This window comes from Ailuropoda melanoleuca, chromosome 11 (genome assembly GCF_002007445.2).
Source record: "Ailuropoda melanoleuca isolate Jingjing chromosome 11, ASM200744v2, whole genome shotgun sequence".
Classification (NCBI taxonomy): Eukaryota; Metazoa; Chordata; class Mammalia; order Carnivora; family Ursidae; genus Ailuropoda; species Ailuropoda melanoleuca.
Window position 1 is genome coordinate 20,080,226 of NC_048228.1, and position 16,983 is coordinate 20,097,208.

Below are 16,983 nucleotides of genomic sequence, written 5' to 3' on the forward strand. Positions count from 1 at the left end.
TCCAGGCAAAAGTCCCAGGGTTAATTTTTCACGTAAGTAATCACACTTCTTTAATGCTTTTTTTTTTAATTAATTTTATTTTATTATATTATGTTAATCACCATACAGTACATCCCCTGGTTCTGATGTAAAGTTTGATGCTTCATTATAATGCTTTAATCAAACATCTTGATTCAGTGACAAAGCCAGATGTTCAACAGCAAGGTCCCTCACATAAAGACTTTGTTACTAAAACCTTCTAAAAAAACAAAACAACAACAACAAAAAAAACCCAAAAATCAACAACAAAAAACCCCTTCTAAAAAAACAGGTTCCTTTTCCCCTTCTCCCAGTAACCTAAGTTTACTGTTCCTTCTCCTTCCCAACCCTTACCCCCTCTCTGTGGCATTTTTTAGAAGTGCAAGTATTCTTAAAGCTTTAAAGTTATTTAAATGTAGACAAGATCAGGAAGTAGAAACAAGGTCACAGTTCAAAACAATACCTTCTTACACATTATGCCACCTTTTGTACCCACATCTACTGTGTTTTGTCATTTAAAGGCTAACGATACTCACCTTTGTCTCGAAGAAGAGGAAAAACACTTTTAAGACCAGCAAATCTAACTCTGAAAAGGTTAATTTTAGGACAATCTCCCAGAAATACACTGTTTCTCATAAACAGCCTCGGTATCAGGAAGTAGAAATTTGAAAGAAAACAGTCTGTCACTGTCTAAGAACCTGATTGCGTAATTTAACTCTGAGACTTCCAAATTTTGCAACATAAGACACACCCCTTTAGGGATGGCTTTAATGAGAGGTATTCTGGGAGTTGTATTACTACAGAGAAGTTTGTTCTTTTAAACAAAGTGCAAGGAAACTCCTTATCTGAATGAAGTCAGAATGGAGAGTCAGTCCCCTGAGGGCCAAAGAAAAAGAGCGTCAGCAAGAACAATGAACGTGACATTGTTTTTGATCTATTATCAAAAGACAAACTCATATTAGGGTTCTATTTCAAAGTGAGAGTGGTCAACAGTACTAAATGGTGCCGAGAAGTGACAAAGGATGAGGACAGGAAAGTGTCCGCTGGCTTGGCAAGTAGGTCAAAGGTAGCTTTAACAAGAACTAATTCAGTGACGTGGTGGCAGAAAGCAGAGGGAATATTTTTATTTTTTTATTATTTTTTTATTTTTATTTTATTTTTTTTAAAGATTTTTAAATTTCTTTATTCAACAGAGATAGAGACAGCCAGCGAGAGAGGAAACACAAGCAGGGGGAGTGGGAGAGGAAGAAGCAGGCTCATAGAGGAAGAGCCTGATGTGGGGCTCGATCCTATAACGCCGGGATCATGCCCTGAGCCGAAGGCAGACGCTTAACCGCTGTGCCACCCAGGCGCCCCATAGGGAATATTTTTAAATGCTGAAAAGTAAGATACATAAGGAGAGTAGAAAGAGAATCTTTCCATTTAAGCCTAGATTAAATAAAATATGCACATGGAGCCTATGTTCCGAAGGGGTTACACTTCTGAATTACGTCAGGGTTGGAGCAAGATGAGCTCAAGACTAACTTAACCTTTTTATTATATCATATAACTAATCATATAATAAACATGAAAGCCCCAAACAGCAAGGAAAAATGATATTTCTATGGGGTTAATGGCCAGAATGTTATTCTGGAACTTTTTCCCCAGAATTATGCACTTTGTCGGCAGCACAATTATGGTAAACATAAAGAGAAAACTAGAGATAGAGGATAGATGGAGAACTTATTCCAGATACGGCATTTATTCAAGGCAATGAGAAAATAAAATTATTGTGCTATAAATTAAATAATGTATAGCTTCTAACCCCTCATTAGTAGCATAAAGTGTTATTTGTTAAGATGCTAGCGATTCCTCAGATTTTAAAAACTAATGAAGAAGCACTAACAAATGCAATGTAAATACTTAAGTATAATATTAAAGGAGGGGGGAGGCTTTTGGGTTTTGTTTTACTTTTTTCCTAAAAATTACACCAGTGAGGAGTACTGTATGATAAAGTTTAGATTCAACAAGGGAAAGATTAAGTTACTTGGTTTGGAGGACACGTGATAGGGAGATTTAATGCACCCCCCAAAATTGGCCCCTTTTTCCTGCTTACAAAGCCTCTAGATCTCATTATTAGGACCAGGATCTATTGGGGTCTCTCATAATCCACTGAGATCCTCTAACAAAAAAACTTTATTAGTGTTCTATTGTTGCATAAAAAATTACCACAAATTTAGCAGCATAAAGTAGGACCCATTAAATTGTCTGTTCTATAGACAAAATGTAAAATATTTGCAAGTGAAGATGCATTTTATTTTTTTTAAGATTTTACTGAGTTTTTGAGAGAGAGTGCGTATACACACACACACACACACACACACACACACAGACACACACCAGCAGGAGGAGGAAGGGGGGCAAGCAGATTCCCTGCTCAGCTGCTCAGCACGGAGCCTGACCCGCTGCTCAAACTCACAACCCTGAGACTGAGACCTGAACCAAAATCAAGAATGGGCGCTCAACCCACTGAGCCAACTCAGGTGCCCCATGAAGTTGCATTTTAAATGTCTGTAAATGGTATCATAACTAAAACATGGATGTTACATAATATTTAAGAATTTAGAAGAAAAAATAATAAAGGTTCTATGATATACAAAAACAAGCAAAAAAACCCCAACAACCCAGCACCCATTTATTATTTCCATGTTTCTGTCAGTCAGAAGTCTGGGCACATTATAGTTGAGAATGCTACAATTCTAATCTGAGGCTTGGGGTCTCCTTCAATTCTTGTTGGCAGAATTCTAGTTGTAGCACTGAGGTTCCCATTTTCTTGCTAGCTGTTGGCTGGGGACTACTCTTAGCTCCTAGATACCACCAGTAGTTCCTTGCCACGTGGTCTCCATAGGCAGTTCTTGGCCAACAGGGGCATATGTCTCTGCCTTCCTGAAGGGCTCAGTCCCTTTTGAGGATTCACGTGATTAGGCACAGCCCAGCTAGATAATTTCCCTTTGGATTATCTTAAAGACAACTGATTAGAAACCTAGTAATAGAAGTGATAGCCCACCACAGTCACAGGTTCTGCCCACATTCAAGGGGAGAAGGTTATATCAATTGCATACACCAGTCGGTGGTATGTTGGGGGCTATCTTAGAATTCTGCTTTCCACAGAACTTTCCCACACCTGTCTCCGGAGAGGGGCAGAACAGATGGCCCCGAACAGACTGACTCCTCCTCCTCCACCTTCCGGTGCCCTGCCTTTGCAGACTCTAATTTTCACCTCACCATCTGACCACTCTCTTGGGAGCCTGAATTCTATTGCAGTCTTCTGTCTTACGAGAAATATTGAGGAATTAGAGCATTGAAACCTGTCTCTTGGGAGACTTCTCTTACTTGGCTTTTCTTTTAAAAGCTGTTTTTTTGGGGTGTGTAACCATAATGCATGCAAATGAGACAAAAGCCAAACAGTATGAAAAAGTACACAGTGAAAATTATTTCCCCACATAGATCTTCTGTATTCTCTCTCCCAAATTCTTTTTCTCAGATTAATCATTCTGTTTCTTGGATTTCTTTGCAGATAGTTCATTCATTTACAGACAGGTTTTTTTGTTTTTGTTTTTTTTCTACAAATGGCAGCATTTTTGTTCAGCACTTTGGTTTTTTCTTAGTAGTGCAACTGGCAGAGCTTTCCACATAAATCTAAGTTGTTCGTTTTAATTGTAGTCACTTGACTCCAGCAATAGGGAGGAGGAAGAGAAGTCCACATTAGCTTTCCTTCGTCCCAATCCCAACACTTCAGGCTTCCACTTGTCTCCCATTTAGAGAATATGGAACAAGAGTTAAACGAGTTAAATCTCAAGTAATTCTGAGTATTTTCATGGGTTGATAGAAAGCATCAGCCATGAAATGAGGCACTCCTGAGCTGAGTTACCCCAAATCTGGGCATCTGAGCTTGGCAGTGGAGAGTTAGTGAGTGTGTATCCAAGGGGCTTAGAGTGCATTGAACAGAAGGTGGGTTTTATATAACCCAATTACTAGCAAACAGCATAAACAAACAATACTTTTTTTCCCTATAAGGTATGACTGTATTACCACAAATTAACTTCCTCTATTTTTGATCCTAAGTGAAATACAATAGGCTTTCAGGTATATCTGCTTAATTACAGGCTACTGAAAGTATCTAAAAACTATCTTTGAGATTCTTTCCATTGAAAAATAGATTGTGTGCATTTTATGTTATTTTCACATTAAATGATTCATCACTGATATTTCGAGTAGTAAATCCCTCTTTTTTGTATCAACAACATACCTGCCTATTGTTTTCTTCTGTTTTGCCTTGATAAACAATTCTAGCCTGACTTTTGGGTATCCATTTCTCTGAAGGGTTCCTTTTAATCTCTTCCTAAATTGGTAGCCTAGGAATACTTAAAGGGAACAGAAAAATGAAATAATATTCAGCATCATAAATTTTGGTAATTGCTGCATTTTCTTTATTAGTGTTATTAATAACATCTACTACTCCAATTCTGATAATATTATTCTATTGTATAGGTTTATGGGTATAGTCAAGTTACATATCTTACCTTCCACATGCTCTAATGTTCTTCAGCTGAAAGAAGACAGTCTGGCTATCTCCACTTCTGAGAAGAGATAATAAATGTTGATGATTAACAAACAAAATTGCAGCCTTACAAGAATCAGCCTCATTTGTAGTTGTACTCTTCCTTCACCCTGCTTAAGGTTCCTGATTATACCTAACTTTGAGAGGTCAAAATTTAATCCCTCATAGAATCTCTTTTATCAGATGGGGAAGCAGCAAGTATCAATGCCATTTTATTGTCAACGAAACTGACCTGCAAACGAGCAACTGTCCTGCAAGTCAGGGTCAGAAGCCAGACAGATGAATGACTTCTATGTGACACCTACCAGAATTGGTGGGTAGATTCCCAACCTCTGGAGTAAGTGGGCCAGTTTGACCTCAGGCACTGCTAGCTTTGTCCTCCCTCCTCTCTTCTACTCCTTATTTGGAGTCTCACTCCTACCCCGCTCTCTCCACCTTTAGTTCATTTCAAACCTTCTCCCTGAGGCAGAAAAATACTATATATAAAAAAATACATATATTTTTAATTTTATTATTTTTGGAAGCTATAAAGGACTCCTGGGAGGTTAACTGTTTCTCAATGCACCATGTACCAGCCTGTATTTGTGGAACCCCAGACCCTGATGTTGAGTGAGGGCTCCCTTCAGGTGGATGGGGTGGGAGAGGAAGCCCCTGGACTGGTCTGGCTTAAGGTGAGGGCATCATGGGCAGCCGCGGGCTGATTTGGAGCTCAGGGGGACATTCAAATCCTTTCTCTGCTCTTGCTCCACGTGGCACTTAGCCACTCTCAGAGCCGCAGTTTACTCACCTGCAACGGGGACCTACTCTCCCGACTGTGATGACTAAATGAATAATAGGAGCCGTGTACCTGGTTGGTTTAGGAACGAAGTTCAACTCTCTGCCTACCCATACCCGGTCTTAGACCAACACTTGAAGTGAGGCGGCGGAAGGGCGGGGAGAGGTGAATGGCTCTCAACGTTGAAATGATTCTGTTCCCTTTTCAAAATCTAGCTCACTAGCCACATCCTCTTCGGAGGGGCCACCTGTCTGGGGAGGTGAGGTCCCCACCACTGTACTGCACCTCAGACCTGGCCTGGAAGCTCAGCAAGGCAGTCGGGGGGGGGGCTGGGCTTCCCGTGGATCCGGCATCCGGGCCGCAGACACCCGGCGGAGGAGGGAGGGTGCGGGCGCAGGTGCGGGCGGGGCCTGAGAACCTCGGCGCTTTCGTCCGGGCTTTATAAAGGCTTTGGGGGCGGCTAGGGGGCGCAGTCGGCCGGGAGTGGGAGGAGAGGTGGCGCGCGCCGGAGGACCAGCGACCCGCAGCCGCCCACTCCCCGGTTCGGTCGCGTCTGCCCCCCTCCACCCCCCAATTCGGCCCCGCCCCCCCTTGGCTCGCACCCGCCCTCTCCCTCCTGCAGGAGCCGCGGCGGGGCCGGCTGGCGCTTTCTAGTGTGGGTGAGGGCGCCGGGCGGTGACCGTCCCCCGACTCCAGCCTCCGCGGGGTGGCCTCCATGAGTCTCGTGCGGAGCCCGGAAAGCGAAGCCGCTCCGGAAAGTTAGTTCACCGACTCCCGGGCCGCAAGGTACCTGGCGGGCTGCGGTCTGGGGGTGAAGCGGGGAGTGTGTCTTGTTTGTTCATCGCCCCGAGAGGGAAGCTTTGTCGAGGAGGCCTTGGCGGTGCTCTGCAGAAAGTCACACCCACTGCTCCGCGGGCTCAGCGCACAGGCGCGCTCGAACAATTCGATACGGCGTGGCCCCAGCGTTAGAAAACAGGCATATTTATAAACGCGAGGGGGAATAATGGAAGGAAATGCCGGAGATGGGGTGTGTTTTCTTTATAATTTTCCGTGCTTTGCAAGAGGTTTTTTTCACCCCCTCTAATCAGAGAACAAAAAAGAATTCCATTTGTCAAGTGTGGCTCACAGAGCAATTGTGCGCGAATCCCCTCGGCGTCCCCCAGGAGACTTTTGTGCCGTTCCTCGGGCTCCCTGGAGCTCCGGGTTCTCTGCTGAGGGTTCTTCTGGCCCTGCTCTCCTTGCCTCAGTGGTTCGTTAGGAAAGCATAGTAATCTCCTGTTTACTGGGACTTTCCCCAGCTTTCAGATTGAAAGGAGGAATTTCCCAAATTCTCCGGAAGCCAGAACCCACGCTGTACCTCGTAGCGGATTTCCACAGCCTCCCAGAAGCTGGACTCTGCAGATCCGATTGGGTGCAGGTTAATCGCGGAGAGTGGACGAAGACACTATCTCTGAAAAAAGTGAGTTCTCTTAAGGTTTTCCTCTTGCTCTTTTTGGCTTTCGCGACTCCTTTTGCAAAACTAATTATTTAAGAATTGATTCTGCTGCACAGTAGTAGAGCTCACAGAAGTTTTCGAAGCCACACGGGGGATGGTGACCGGCCAGGGAACTTAGTCAGGAGGATAACCCTGTCTTATGCTGTGCTTCAGGTTTCCCTTCCCTCCTGTTAGCTCAGTGTTGGGTGTGGGTCAGGGAGAGAGCCTTTGGAAAGAGGCTACTTGCAACAAGGCAAAGACATTAACTTTCTCTCGAGATTATCCATAGGGTGGGAGCTGAGGAGGGATGAAAGTAAACCTCTAGAATACCTTCCTTAACACATGACCCAGAACAAAGTCTATTATTTCAGTAGATCTTACCTTAAAAAACAAACTTAAAGCATGAGAATCCTCTTGGCATGCATGACTGCCCAGGGGCACCAAACTTTCTGGTAAACTGCTTGGACACCTGGCTCCTCCTTTGACCAAAAATATCTTTTTGTTCATGACAGTTGAGGTCCAAACAGACTTTTTGCAAGTTCAGGGTAGTATGTCTCTTTACTGGCTTTGCCCAGCTTTGGGAGGGGTAGCTGGTGTGTGTGTGTGTGTGTGTGTGTGTGTGTGTGTGTGTGTGGTGTGTCTATGAGAGAGAGGGAAGGAGAGAAAGAGGCGGGGTGGGGAGTGTGGGAGTGTGAACAGGCTTAGCATACTTTTGCACATAACACCTCTGTACAGATCTATCCTTATTTCCTTTGAGAGGCGTCAGAAGGCAACCTCAGAGTCTAACCCTTCCCTTGCCAGCTCCGAGACTCCCAGGTAAGTGTGTACTTCCTTCCTGGTGTCTAGCAAAGGAGAGGTTTACTCTTCTTCCCACACTCAAGAATGGAGCACTCACCTTCTGTATTATGCTTTCTGTGATAAAGTTCTTGATAGCAGGGTTCATTTGCTCATTTTCATTTCTTTTTTTTTTTTTTAAAGATTTTATTTATTTATTTGACAGAGATAGAGACAGCCAGCGAGAGAAGGAACACAAACAGGGGGAGTGGGAGAGGAAGAAGCAGGCTCATAGCGGAAGCCTGATGTGGGGCTCGATCCGATAACGCCAGGATCACGCCCTGAGCCGAAGGCAGACGCTTAACCGCTGTGCCACCTAGGCGCCCTGCTCATTTTCATTTCTATATATTTATCTATTTATTGTAGTTCATATGTGAATATAAGTATTACTGTGTATCAGACATCACCACAGTGTTTTACAACTTTTTCTTTAAGTAAGCTCTATACCCATCATGGAGCTAGAACTCACGACACTGAGATCAGGAGTTGCCTGCTCTACGGACTGAACCAGCCAGGCAAACCCTGTTTTACAATTTTTTGACGTCAGATATCACAGTTTATCTCTTTAATGCTTAGCTAATCTCCACCTACATTTAATTCCATAAAAATCAGATGGTTTGTAATTTTATAAAGAAAATATTTGTTAAATGCTTGATTAGATATTAAGTACACATGGTATACAATTTTAAAGGTATAGAATGTGCAATGAAGTCTCCTTTCCACCCCTGACCCCAGGTTCCCTCTCCAGAGGTAACCACGGTTAATGCTATATAAGCTCATTGTTCTTCTTTGATAACATGTCAAACATTTCAAAAAGCTGCTTTTAAGCATTTGCACACTAGTGATATTTTTTTTTTTTTTTAAGATCTACCGGGGCACCTGGGTGGCTCCGTTAAGCGTCTGCCTTGGGCTCAGGTCGTGATCCCAAGTCCCCTCATCTGGGCTCCCTGCTCAGTGGGTAGTTTCCTTCTTCTCCCTCTGCCTGCTGCTTCCCCTGCTCATGCTCCCTTTCTCACTTTTTCTCTCTCTCTCAAATAAATAAATAAAATCTTCAAAAAAAATGCCTACCAATTTTAGTTTATTTTAGGGTTTTTGTTAGTTTCAGTCTTCCCTGTCTTTCTGCTGACCACTCAGAAATGGCAGAGATTCAGGCCACTTTGTAGAGGGAACTTGCAGTTGTGGAAATTAACAAATAGATTATTTTCTCAGTTCCTTGAGATGAGAGACCATGATTTATTCAACTTTGGAGCTCCCCAGACAACCTGCCACAATTACTAGTGAGTCCTGGGTCCATGCTAATACCCATACATGCAGACTTAGGGGTAACTAATACAGTAACCTGCTGCTTCAGAGCCTCTTTCTCTTGTGAGGCAGCAGTAACAGTGTATTTCCCTCCCTGACACTAGATTCTAGGTTGGTGTCTTGCTGGTTTTAGTACACTTCCATGGCCCTCCTCTCTACAGATTAACTGCTATAGCTTGCGGGCTAACTGGTAACAGGAAGCAGTTATTTGCTGTGGGGAAGAGAGGGTGTATTTCTGTTCTGTTTGAATCCTACCTTTGATGCTGGCTTTGTGACCTGGGCTACTTAGATAAACCCTCCAAGGCTTAGCTCCCTCATCTGTGAAGGGTGATTCATAGGGTTATTCTGAAGATGAGACAATATGTGTAAATGGCTAACACTGTACCTGGAACATGAGGGGCATACAGTAAGTAGTAACTCTGTTAACTGTCAGGGTTTGCGGTCATTTTGTACCTTCGTTAGATATGTGGATGCATGTCAGCCCAGGCTATGCTAGGGCTCGGAAACAAATGACTTAAAAAAAAAGGTTTGATTTTTTTGCCATATTACATGTCCTTTTTGGCTCTGTCTTTGGCCTTCCCTTCTGGGATGGAGGCTGAGCTGGTTTTGGGGACTGCCAATGTGGCAGAGGCCAAGAGGATTGGTGGAACTACACAGTGGCTTTCAAAGCTTCTGTTTGGAAATAAGCTTCTATGTCACTTCCGTTCATGTTTCATTGACATGGTTGTCAATGAAGTGGGAAGTATCATCCTCTAAAGGAGCAAGGCCTGGTAGGGAGGGGCAGTTTGACAGTACAGTCCACCTCAGTGCGAGATAGAGTCACAATTCTGAGAGTCACAATTGTGATCCCAAAAGTTTGTCAAGCCCTGAGAGTTGATTCACACCAAGACACTTGTAGCCACTGATTTGATAAACCAGAATGCCAGTTTTTTCCCCTTGCTATGAATAATGTATCTACCCTGAGAACTAGGTGTACGAGCTTGTAAGGGGCAAACTTTTCTTGGTGGTAGATTTCTCGAAAGAATGAATTCTAAACTAATTGATTATAGGAAGAACACAAAACAAAATTTGGGTGTTACCAAAAGACTATCCAGAATATACCATGGTTTTTAATCCAGTTCTCCTTTTGGAACTCCTTTTGTCCAAAGTCCAAGAATGAACTAGAGTGATGGCAGTGTATCCTAGACAAGGCTGAGATCACTGACAGATTCTTGCCCCTCCTTTTTAGGTTCTTTACGTGTTAACAGCTAATTATTTTCTTGTCAACCACTAATCGTATCATCTGATGATTTGTTATAATTATTCTCTTTAATGCTGTCAACTTCTTGAATAATGAGACTTTATTATCATAATTAAATCACAATTCTACCCATTGTGTGTTAATTCTTGCTGCCTTGGTTTCATAATAATTTTTTTTACCATCCTTGGCCATGATTTTAACGGTTCCTCTCACTTTGCTGCTTGTAGCTGGGCATGTCCTGTCTGCTTGGGTAATGTGATATGATGTAATAATGTCCAAAAATAATATATGACAAGTAAATTTAAAATTAAAGATATATTTCTAAATCAATAAAAAAGAAATTTGCTTAGCTATATCATTTATTGAAAGATTGAATAAATTGAGAGTTTGATTTTTAGCACTCATTCATATGTGGAATTTAAGAAGCAAAACAGATGAACATAGGGGAAGGAAGGAAAAATAAAATAAGATGAAAATAGAGAGGGAGGCAAACCATAAGAGACGCTGAACTCTAGGAAACAAACTGAGGGTTGCTGGAGGGGAGGTGGGTGGGGGGAAGGGACAATTGGGTGATAGGCATTAAGGAGGGCACTTGATGTAAATGAACATTGGGTGTTATATGCAAATGATGAATCACTAAATTCTGTCCCTGAAACTAATAATATAGTATATGTTAACTAAATTGAATTTAAATAAAGAATTTAATAAAAGAGAAAAAATAGCACCATAACTGCAAAACAGGAGGAAACATTGTATTTTAAAAATAAATAGCAGCAAGCGTAGAAAGAAAAGGAAGGCATTCTGGTTTTTTTTTTTTTTTAAGATTTTATTTATTTATGTGACAGAGAGACAGCCAGCAAGAGAGGGAACACAGCAGGGGAGTGGGAGAGGAAGAAGCAGGCTCCCAGCGGAGGAGCCCGATGTGGGACTCGATCTTGGAATGCCGGGATCACGCCCTGAGCCGAGGGCAGACGCTTAACGACTGCGCTACCCAGGCGCCCCCCTGGTTTGTTTGTTTGTTTGTTTGTTTGTTTTTAACCAGCATAATAATTCTGATACCAACATCTAGTATAGATGGCAAATGAAACCACAAATCAACTTCACTTAAGATTCTTGATTTCCAAACCCGAAACAGTTTTTAAGGAACGCAGGGCATCACTGTATTGGTGTAATTTATCAGCATGCTAGATTAAAGGGATTCTGTGTAGCCGTTCAAATATAAGGTATATGTATATGTGTGGATATGGAAACAAATGACCCATTTGTATTATTAATTTAAGAATGCAAGGTCTAGAACTAAATACAGTATGTTCCTGTTTGTGTAAGAAGAAATTTTCTCTATGTGTATAAACATAGGTGTTTGTGTCTATGAGCACACACATAGTTATGCTTGTTGTATACAAGAAAATTTCTGTAAGGATAAAAGCAACTTTTACAGTGGTTAACTCTAGAAGGATTAGGGTGGAGGGAAGATACTCTTTAAAAATCCTTTTTACTGTATCAATTTTTAAATTGTGTTCGTTTAATTCTTTTAAAATATATTAGTTTTAAAATGTCAGTTCTGTGTCAGAATGATCTCCCCAAGATTTTGGTAATTATTTCTCCTATCCTGTTATACTACTTTACCCCACTGGTTATTAAAGGTGCATATAGGCAAGTGTAGGTGGAGGGCACCACAGGGCCGCCAAGAGCTCTAGAGGGATGCTGTTAACTCTTAATGGCAGTTAGAATGTGGTTAATGACAGTTTGTTCAGTCATTAGGAACAATTGATAAAAATAAATAATTCCAGCAGGAGTACAGACTATGATATTTAGAACTGACTTATGTAATGTCTAATTTTACAAGTATAAAACTTTTAAAGCACTTACTGTTTTTTTTTTTTTTTTTTAGTATAGTTGATGTACAATGTTACATTAGTTTCAGGTGTACAGCATAGCAATTCAACCTCTCTATACTTATGCTCACCACAAGTGTAGCTACCATCTGTCACAATACAATACTATTACAGTATCATTGACCGTATTCCCTATGCCGTGCCTTTTATTCCTTTGATTTACTCATTTATTACTGGAAGCCTGTATCTCCCACTCCCCTTCACTCATTTTGCCCAGCACTCTGTGCCCCCCTCTCCCCAACCATCAATTTGTTCTCTATTTGCAGGTCATATTCTGCTTTTAATTTATCTATCCATTTGTTTTTAGATTCCACATATGAGTATAATCATATGGTATTTGTCTTTCTCAGTCTGACTTAATTTCATTTAGCATAATACCCTCTAGGTTCATTCTAGTTGTCGGAAATGGCACAATCTCATCCCTTTTAATGGCCACATAATATTCCTCTCTCTCTCTCTCTCTCCCTGTATGTATGTGTGTGTGTTTGTACTAGATCTTCTTTATTCGTCTATCGATGGACACTTAGCTTGCTTCCCTATCTTAGCTAAGCATCTATTATATTTAACCTTTTACCTACTAGAAATCTAAGTGAGGATGTAAAGAATAAATGTTGCAATTGTTTGTTTATGATTTTTAAATTTCTTTAATCAGGTTTTACAATTCGTAATACATCTAATTATAATTTAGTTAATAAACTGTAGGTTTTGTTTATGTGTATATCCTCTGAGGGCATTCAGATCACCCTGATTTTAAAAATTATAGCTGTCATATTTTCTCTGGGCCAAGTCACTCTATTTAAATGAGAAAAAATCACTTTATTATCAACAAGCATTCCTTGTTATTGTCTGAGTTGTGGGGAAGGTCTTATTGTCAAACTAGAAGTGAAAAATAGAGATAGAAAAAGTAAACACCAGGGGCGCCTGGGTGGCTCAGTTGTTAAGCATCTGCCTTCAGCTCAGGTCATGATCCCAAGGTCCTGGTATCCAGCCCCGCATCGGGCTCCCTGCCCAGCAGGAACCCCGCTTCTGTTCCCTCTCTCCTTCTGTCAAATAAAAAAATAAAATCTTAAAAAAAGAAAAAATATACCAAATCTCATGAACTTGCTGTAAAATTTCACATATGTGCTAGTTAATTGAGTATTCTATGTATTGTCTTTTTTTTTTTTAAGATTTTATTTATTTATTTGACAGAGAGAGAGACAGCCAGCAAGAGAGGGAACACAAGCAGGGGGAGTGGGAGGGGAAGAAGCAGGCTCCCAGCAGAGGAGCCTGATGTGGGGCTCGATCCCAGAACGCCGGGATCACGCCCTGAGCCGAAGGCAGACGCTTAACGACTGAGCCACCCAGGCGCCCCTATATATTGTCTTCTTAAAGTCTAAGTAAATCACCTATCAGAAGATTTTCATCAAAATATTAGAATTAAAGATTTCAATGCCTGAAAAATGGAAATGAACTAACATGCTGGTTTGATTGTTGCAGGCAGGTCAGATCCTGAGACACATCATGTCCAATTTCGAAGATGCTGATACTGAAGAGACAGTGACTTGTCTCCAGATAACTGTTTACCATCCTGGCCAGCTGCAAAGTGGAATATTCCAATCAATAAGGTTTTATAACCGAGAAAAACTTCCCTCCAGCGAAGTGGTGAAATTTGGCCGAAATTCCAACATCTGTCATTATACCTTTCAGGACAAACAGGTTTCCCGAGTTCAGTTTGCTCTGCAACTGTTTAAAAAGTTTGATAGTTCAGGTCTCTCTTTTGAAATTAAAAATATGAGTAAGAAGACCAGTCTGCTTGTGGACAACAAGGAGCTGTGCTACCTAAATAAAATAGACCTGCCTTACAAGTGCATGGTCAGATTTGGTGAGTATCAGTTCCTGATAGAGAAGGAAGATGGAGAGTCGTTAGAATTTTTTGAGACTCAGTTTAGTTTGTCTCCAAGATCGCTCTTGCAAGAAAACAACTGGCCACTACAGCATCCCATACCTGAGTATGGTATTTACTCAACCTGTTCCACCCAAAACACTTCTCCTACAGAAATGGATGAAAACGAATCGTGAACACAGAAGGCTAAGAGGAGGATCATGAAGGATGAAGAAGTCTGTAGACATTTTATGGATACTTCACAGTTTATTAGTATATCACTGTCATCAGTTGTTAAATTTGGGATCTCTTATTATCATTTTGGAGTCTTTAAATTGTATTAGTCATCAGTTTAGTCATCTGTTGCATTCCTAGATGTATTTAGGAATTATTAAGTATATTCCTAAGAATTATGAGGTGTATTTAAGTGTACAGCTGTGAGGTTTAATGTACAAGAAGTATCCGTGGTGATGAAGGAATAGTGTTCTCAATAAGGTTATATTATTTTCTTTTTAGGCTTGCTTATAGTCCTATGTTTTGTTTTGTAAGGAACCATCTCTTGGTTTGGTCATATTATTTCACAAGCAGCCATTTGTTTTCAGGGTCAAGGCTGTGGACATGTAGCCTGTTGGTACTTGCAGTACTGGATTGCTAGCATAATGTGTTTTGGAGTAATGTCAATGCATCATTGTGGTTTTAATATAGAAAGCCCTATTTGAGCAATACCTTTTCTATGATTTCTTTTCTATAGAATAATAGTGTTTATTTCCAAAAATAGAGTTCTCCTTGTGTATAGTTAGCATCCAAAACCAGTATTTTGGACATTTTAATGAAACAGTGTTATGTTTAGAATTCTTTTTCAGTTTTCTTACCAAATATTAATTTGACTTTTAAGTACCACCCATTTTTAAATTCCATGAATTTGAAATTTTAGCAGCATCCATGCATATAATAAAGTCAGTTTAATTCTGTAACCATGTGCTTTGAAATTCTTTCTGAAGAAAGGAAAGAACTGTTCTTAGATTGCTTGCTCTAAGGGAGGAGTGCCAGGGGCCTCGGGTAGAGGCTGTGGCTGGGGACTAATATGCCTCTACGTCTGCCCCTCAGTGCATCCTGGCTCCAGTTCTCCTTGTTCTTCACTCCATGTGGTGGCACATGGCCTCCAGTAGTTCCTGTGATACCACATTCTGTGGTTTCCTGCTTCCCTCCTGAATCTGCTTCTTTGGGCACTTTCTCTACCCCTGACCTCTAAATATCAACACCTAGTTGGGCTTCTCTGCCCCTATGCTTCCCCAGGGTGATCTTACCTACTGTAATGATTTAAAATGCCACTTACCTGCTCATGACTTCTGAACTTGTACCTCGATCTCTTTTCTGAACTACAGACATATATCCCATTACCTTCTTGATGTCTTCATTTGAATTTCATAGACACCTCAAATTTAACTTCTAAAACAGAACTCTTAATTTCCTTCACCTTTCTAAATCTTTTCCTCCCACTGCATTTATCAAGTTAGAAACCAAAAAGTTATTGTCAAGTGTTGTTGTAGCTGCTAGGTTCGCTGTCACATTTCCATAGATTTAACCAGCGGGGAGACAATGAGCTCGAATAGACTTAGTTTATTACTTACACAGATAGCAAAAGCAAGATCAGTATGGAGTCACTGCTCCACATCCCTGGTCCCTAGGGATGTCCCTTGGACATTGGACCAGGGAGGCCAAATGACACAAAAATGGAGGGTGGCTCTGTTGTTGAAGAGCCAACTCTAAACCACAGCCAAGCAGTTTTATTACCTACATATGTAGTGAATGGGAGTGAGGTGGAAATCCCTGCTTCACCAGAACTAGGGAGTTAGATGAGAAATTGCCTCATTGCAGCCTTCTGGAAGATAGGGAAGCAGATGATAAATGGCTTTGTCACATGTCCTTGAAGACCGCCTATCTTGCCATGTTCCAGGGAGGATCACAGGGGTTTGTGAAGATTTCGGTTGGAGTGTGGTTGAGTGTTGCTATATAGATGTGCAGTGAGCAAGGTCACCAGGGCACCATGCTAGATGCATTGTCCTGCAGCTATCTTGGATTCCAGCTCTTTTGCCCCCATAACCCATCAGAAAATCTTGTTAATTCTATCTCTGAAGTTTATCAGCTCTGCATTCCTATCATCATCAACCCAAGTCACACCATGTCCCATTACAAGTATCACACATATACACTTGTCCTATTATAACCCACTCTCTACACTGCAGCTAGAGGAATTTTTAAAAAATGCAAATCTGATCACTGTCCACTCTGGCTTACATCAAATAAAATGAACTCTTAACCATGGTCTACAAAACCTTACATCTGGCCCTTAAATACCCCTCCAATATCATCTCATATTGCTCTACCTCAGAATGCTTCAGTCCCCATGGTCTTTTCATTCTCAGAACATACCAAACATTCTCCTTCACCTCAGGAGCTTTAGAAACATGCTTCACCAGGCTTTTTACTTGGCTGGTTCCTGCTCAACAGTTAGGTCTCAGCTCAAATGTCATCTCAGAGAGGACTCTCTTGACCTACCAAAGTAGTCATTTGGTCCCCAGCTATCCTGCATCCTGTCATCTTGTATATTTTCTAATTGTGATCTGTAGTTTTCTTATTTACATGTTTACTTGTTATTGCTTGTCTCTCTCAACAGAATGTAGGCAAAAGAGCTTGGGCATTGTATGTCTTTTTACTACTATGTCCCCAACACACTATCAGACACAGTAGATTCTCTAATATCTGCTGAATAAGAAAATGTTATTTCCAGTGTTTTTTATAAATCCATAAAACAAGAAAATTAGTATCTTTTCTTAGCAGTTAAAACACAAACATTATCAAATTTAGTTCCATCCTGCTTTCCTAATTCCCTCCTTTTTTTTTTTTTTGTCTTCACAGCAGATTTAATAAAGTAATTATACCTCAGGAGTCAGAATTATTACATGTTTATAGAGCGAAAC

The 16,983-nt window shown here is 41.1% G+C and overlaps 2 protein-coding genes across 8 annotated transcripts in view; one reads left to right on the forward strand and one right to left on the reverse strand.

The window, feature by feature from the left end:
* ALPK1 (alpha kinase 1) overlaps window positions 1-717 on the reverse strand; it is a 125,945-nt gene extending 125,228 nt beyond the window's left edge. The window contains exon 1 of the mRNA XM_019797827.2: window positions 555-717. The gene's annotated coding sequence lies outside the window, so the exon portion shown is untranslated. The remainder of the gene's footprint in view (window positions 1-554) is intronic.
* Window positions 718-5,690: 4,973 nt separating this feature from the next.
* On the forward strand, window positions 5,691-14,976 carry TIFA (TRAF interacting protein with forkhead associated domain). Of its 7 annotated transcripts, none has more exons than XR_004628739.1 (4): window positions 5,691-6,179; window positions 6,692-6,852; window positions 7,603-7,683; window positions 11,089-11,103. XR_004628739.1 is itself a non-coding variant. In XM_034671372.1 (4 exons), exon 4 carries the CDS (start codon window positions 13,642-13,644, stop codon window positions 14,197-14,199), a length of 558 nt encoding a protein of 185 aa, XP_034527263.1. In that variant the 5' UTR covers window positions 5,698-6,179; window positions 6,692-6,852; window positions 7,603-7,683; window positions 13,618-13,641; the 3' UTR covers window positions 14,200-14,976. The 7 variants fall into 7 exon arrangements, 4 of the variants coding, with proteins under 4 accessions (XP_034527263.1, XP_034527262.1, XP_011221089.1 ...); XR_004628738.1 differs by having other exon boundaries at window positions 5,693-6,179; window positions 7,627-7,683; XM_034671372.1 differs by lacking the exon at window positions 11,089-11,103 and adding an exon at window positions 13,618-14,976 and having other exon boundaries at window positions 5,698-6,179.
* The last annotated feature ends 2,007 nt before the right edge of the window (window positions 14,977-16,983 follow it).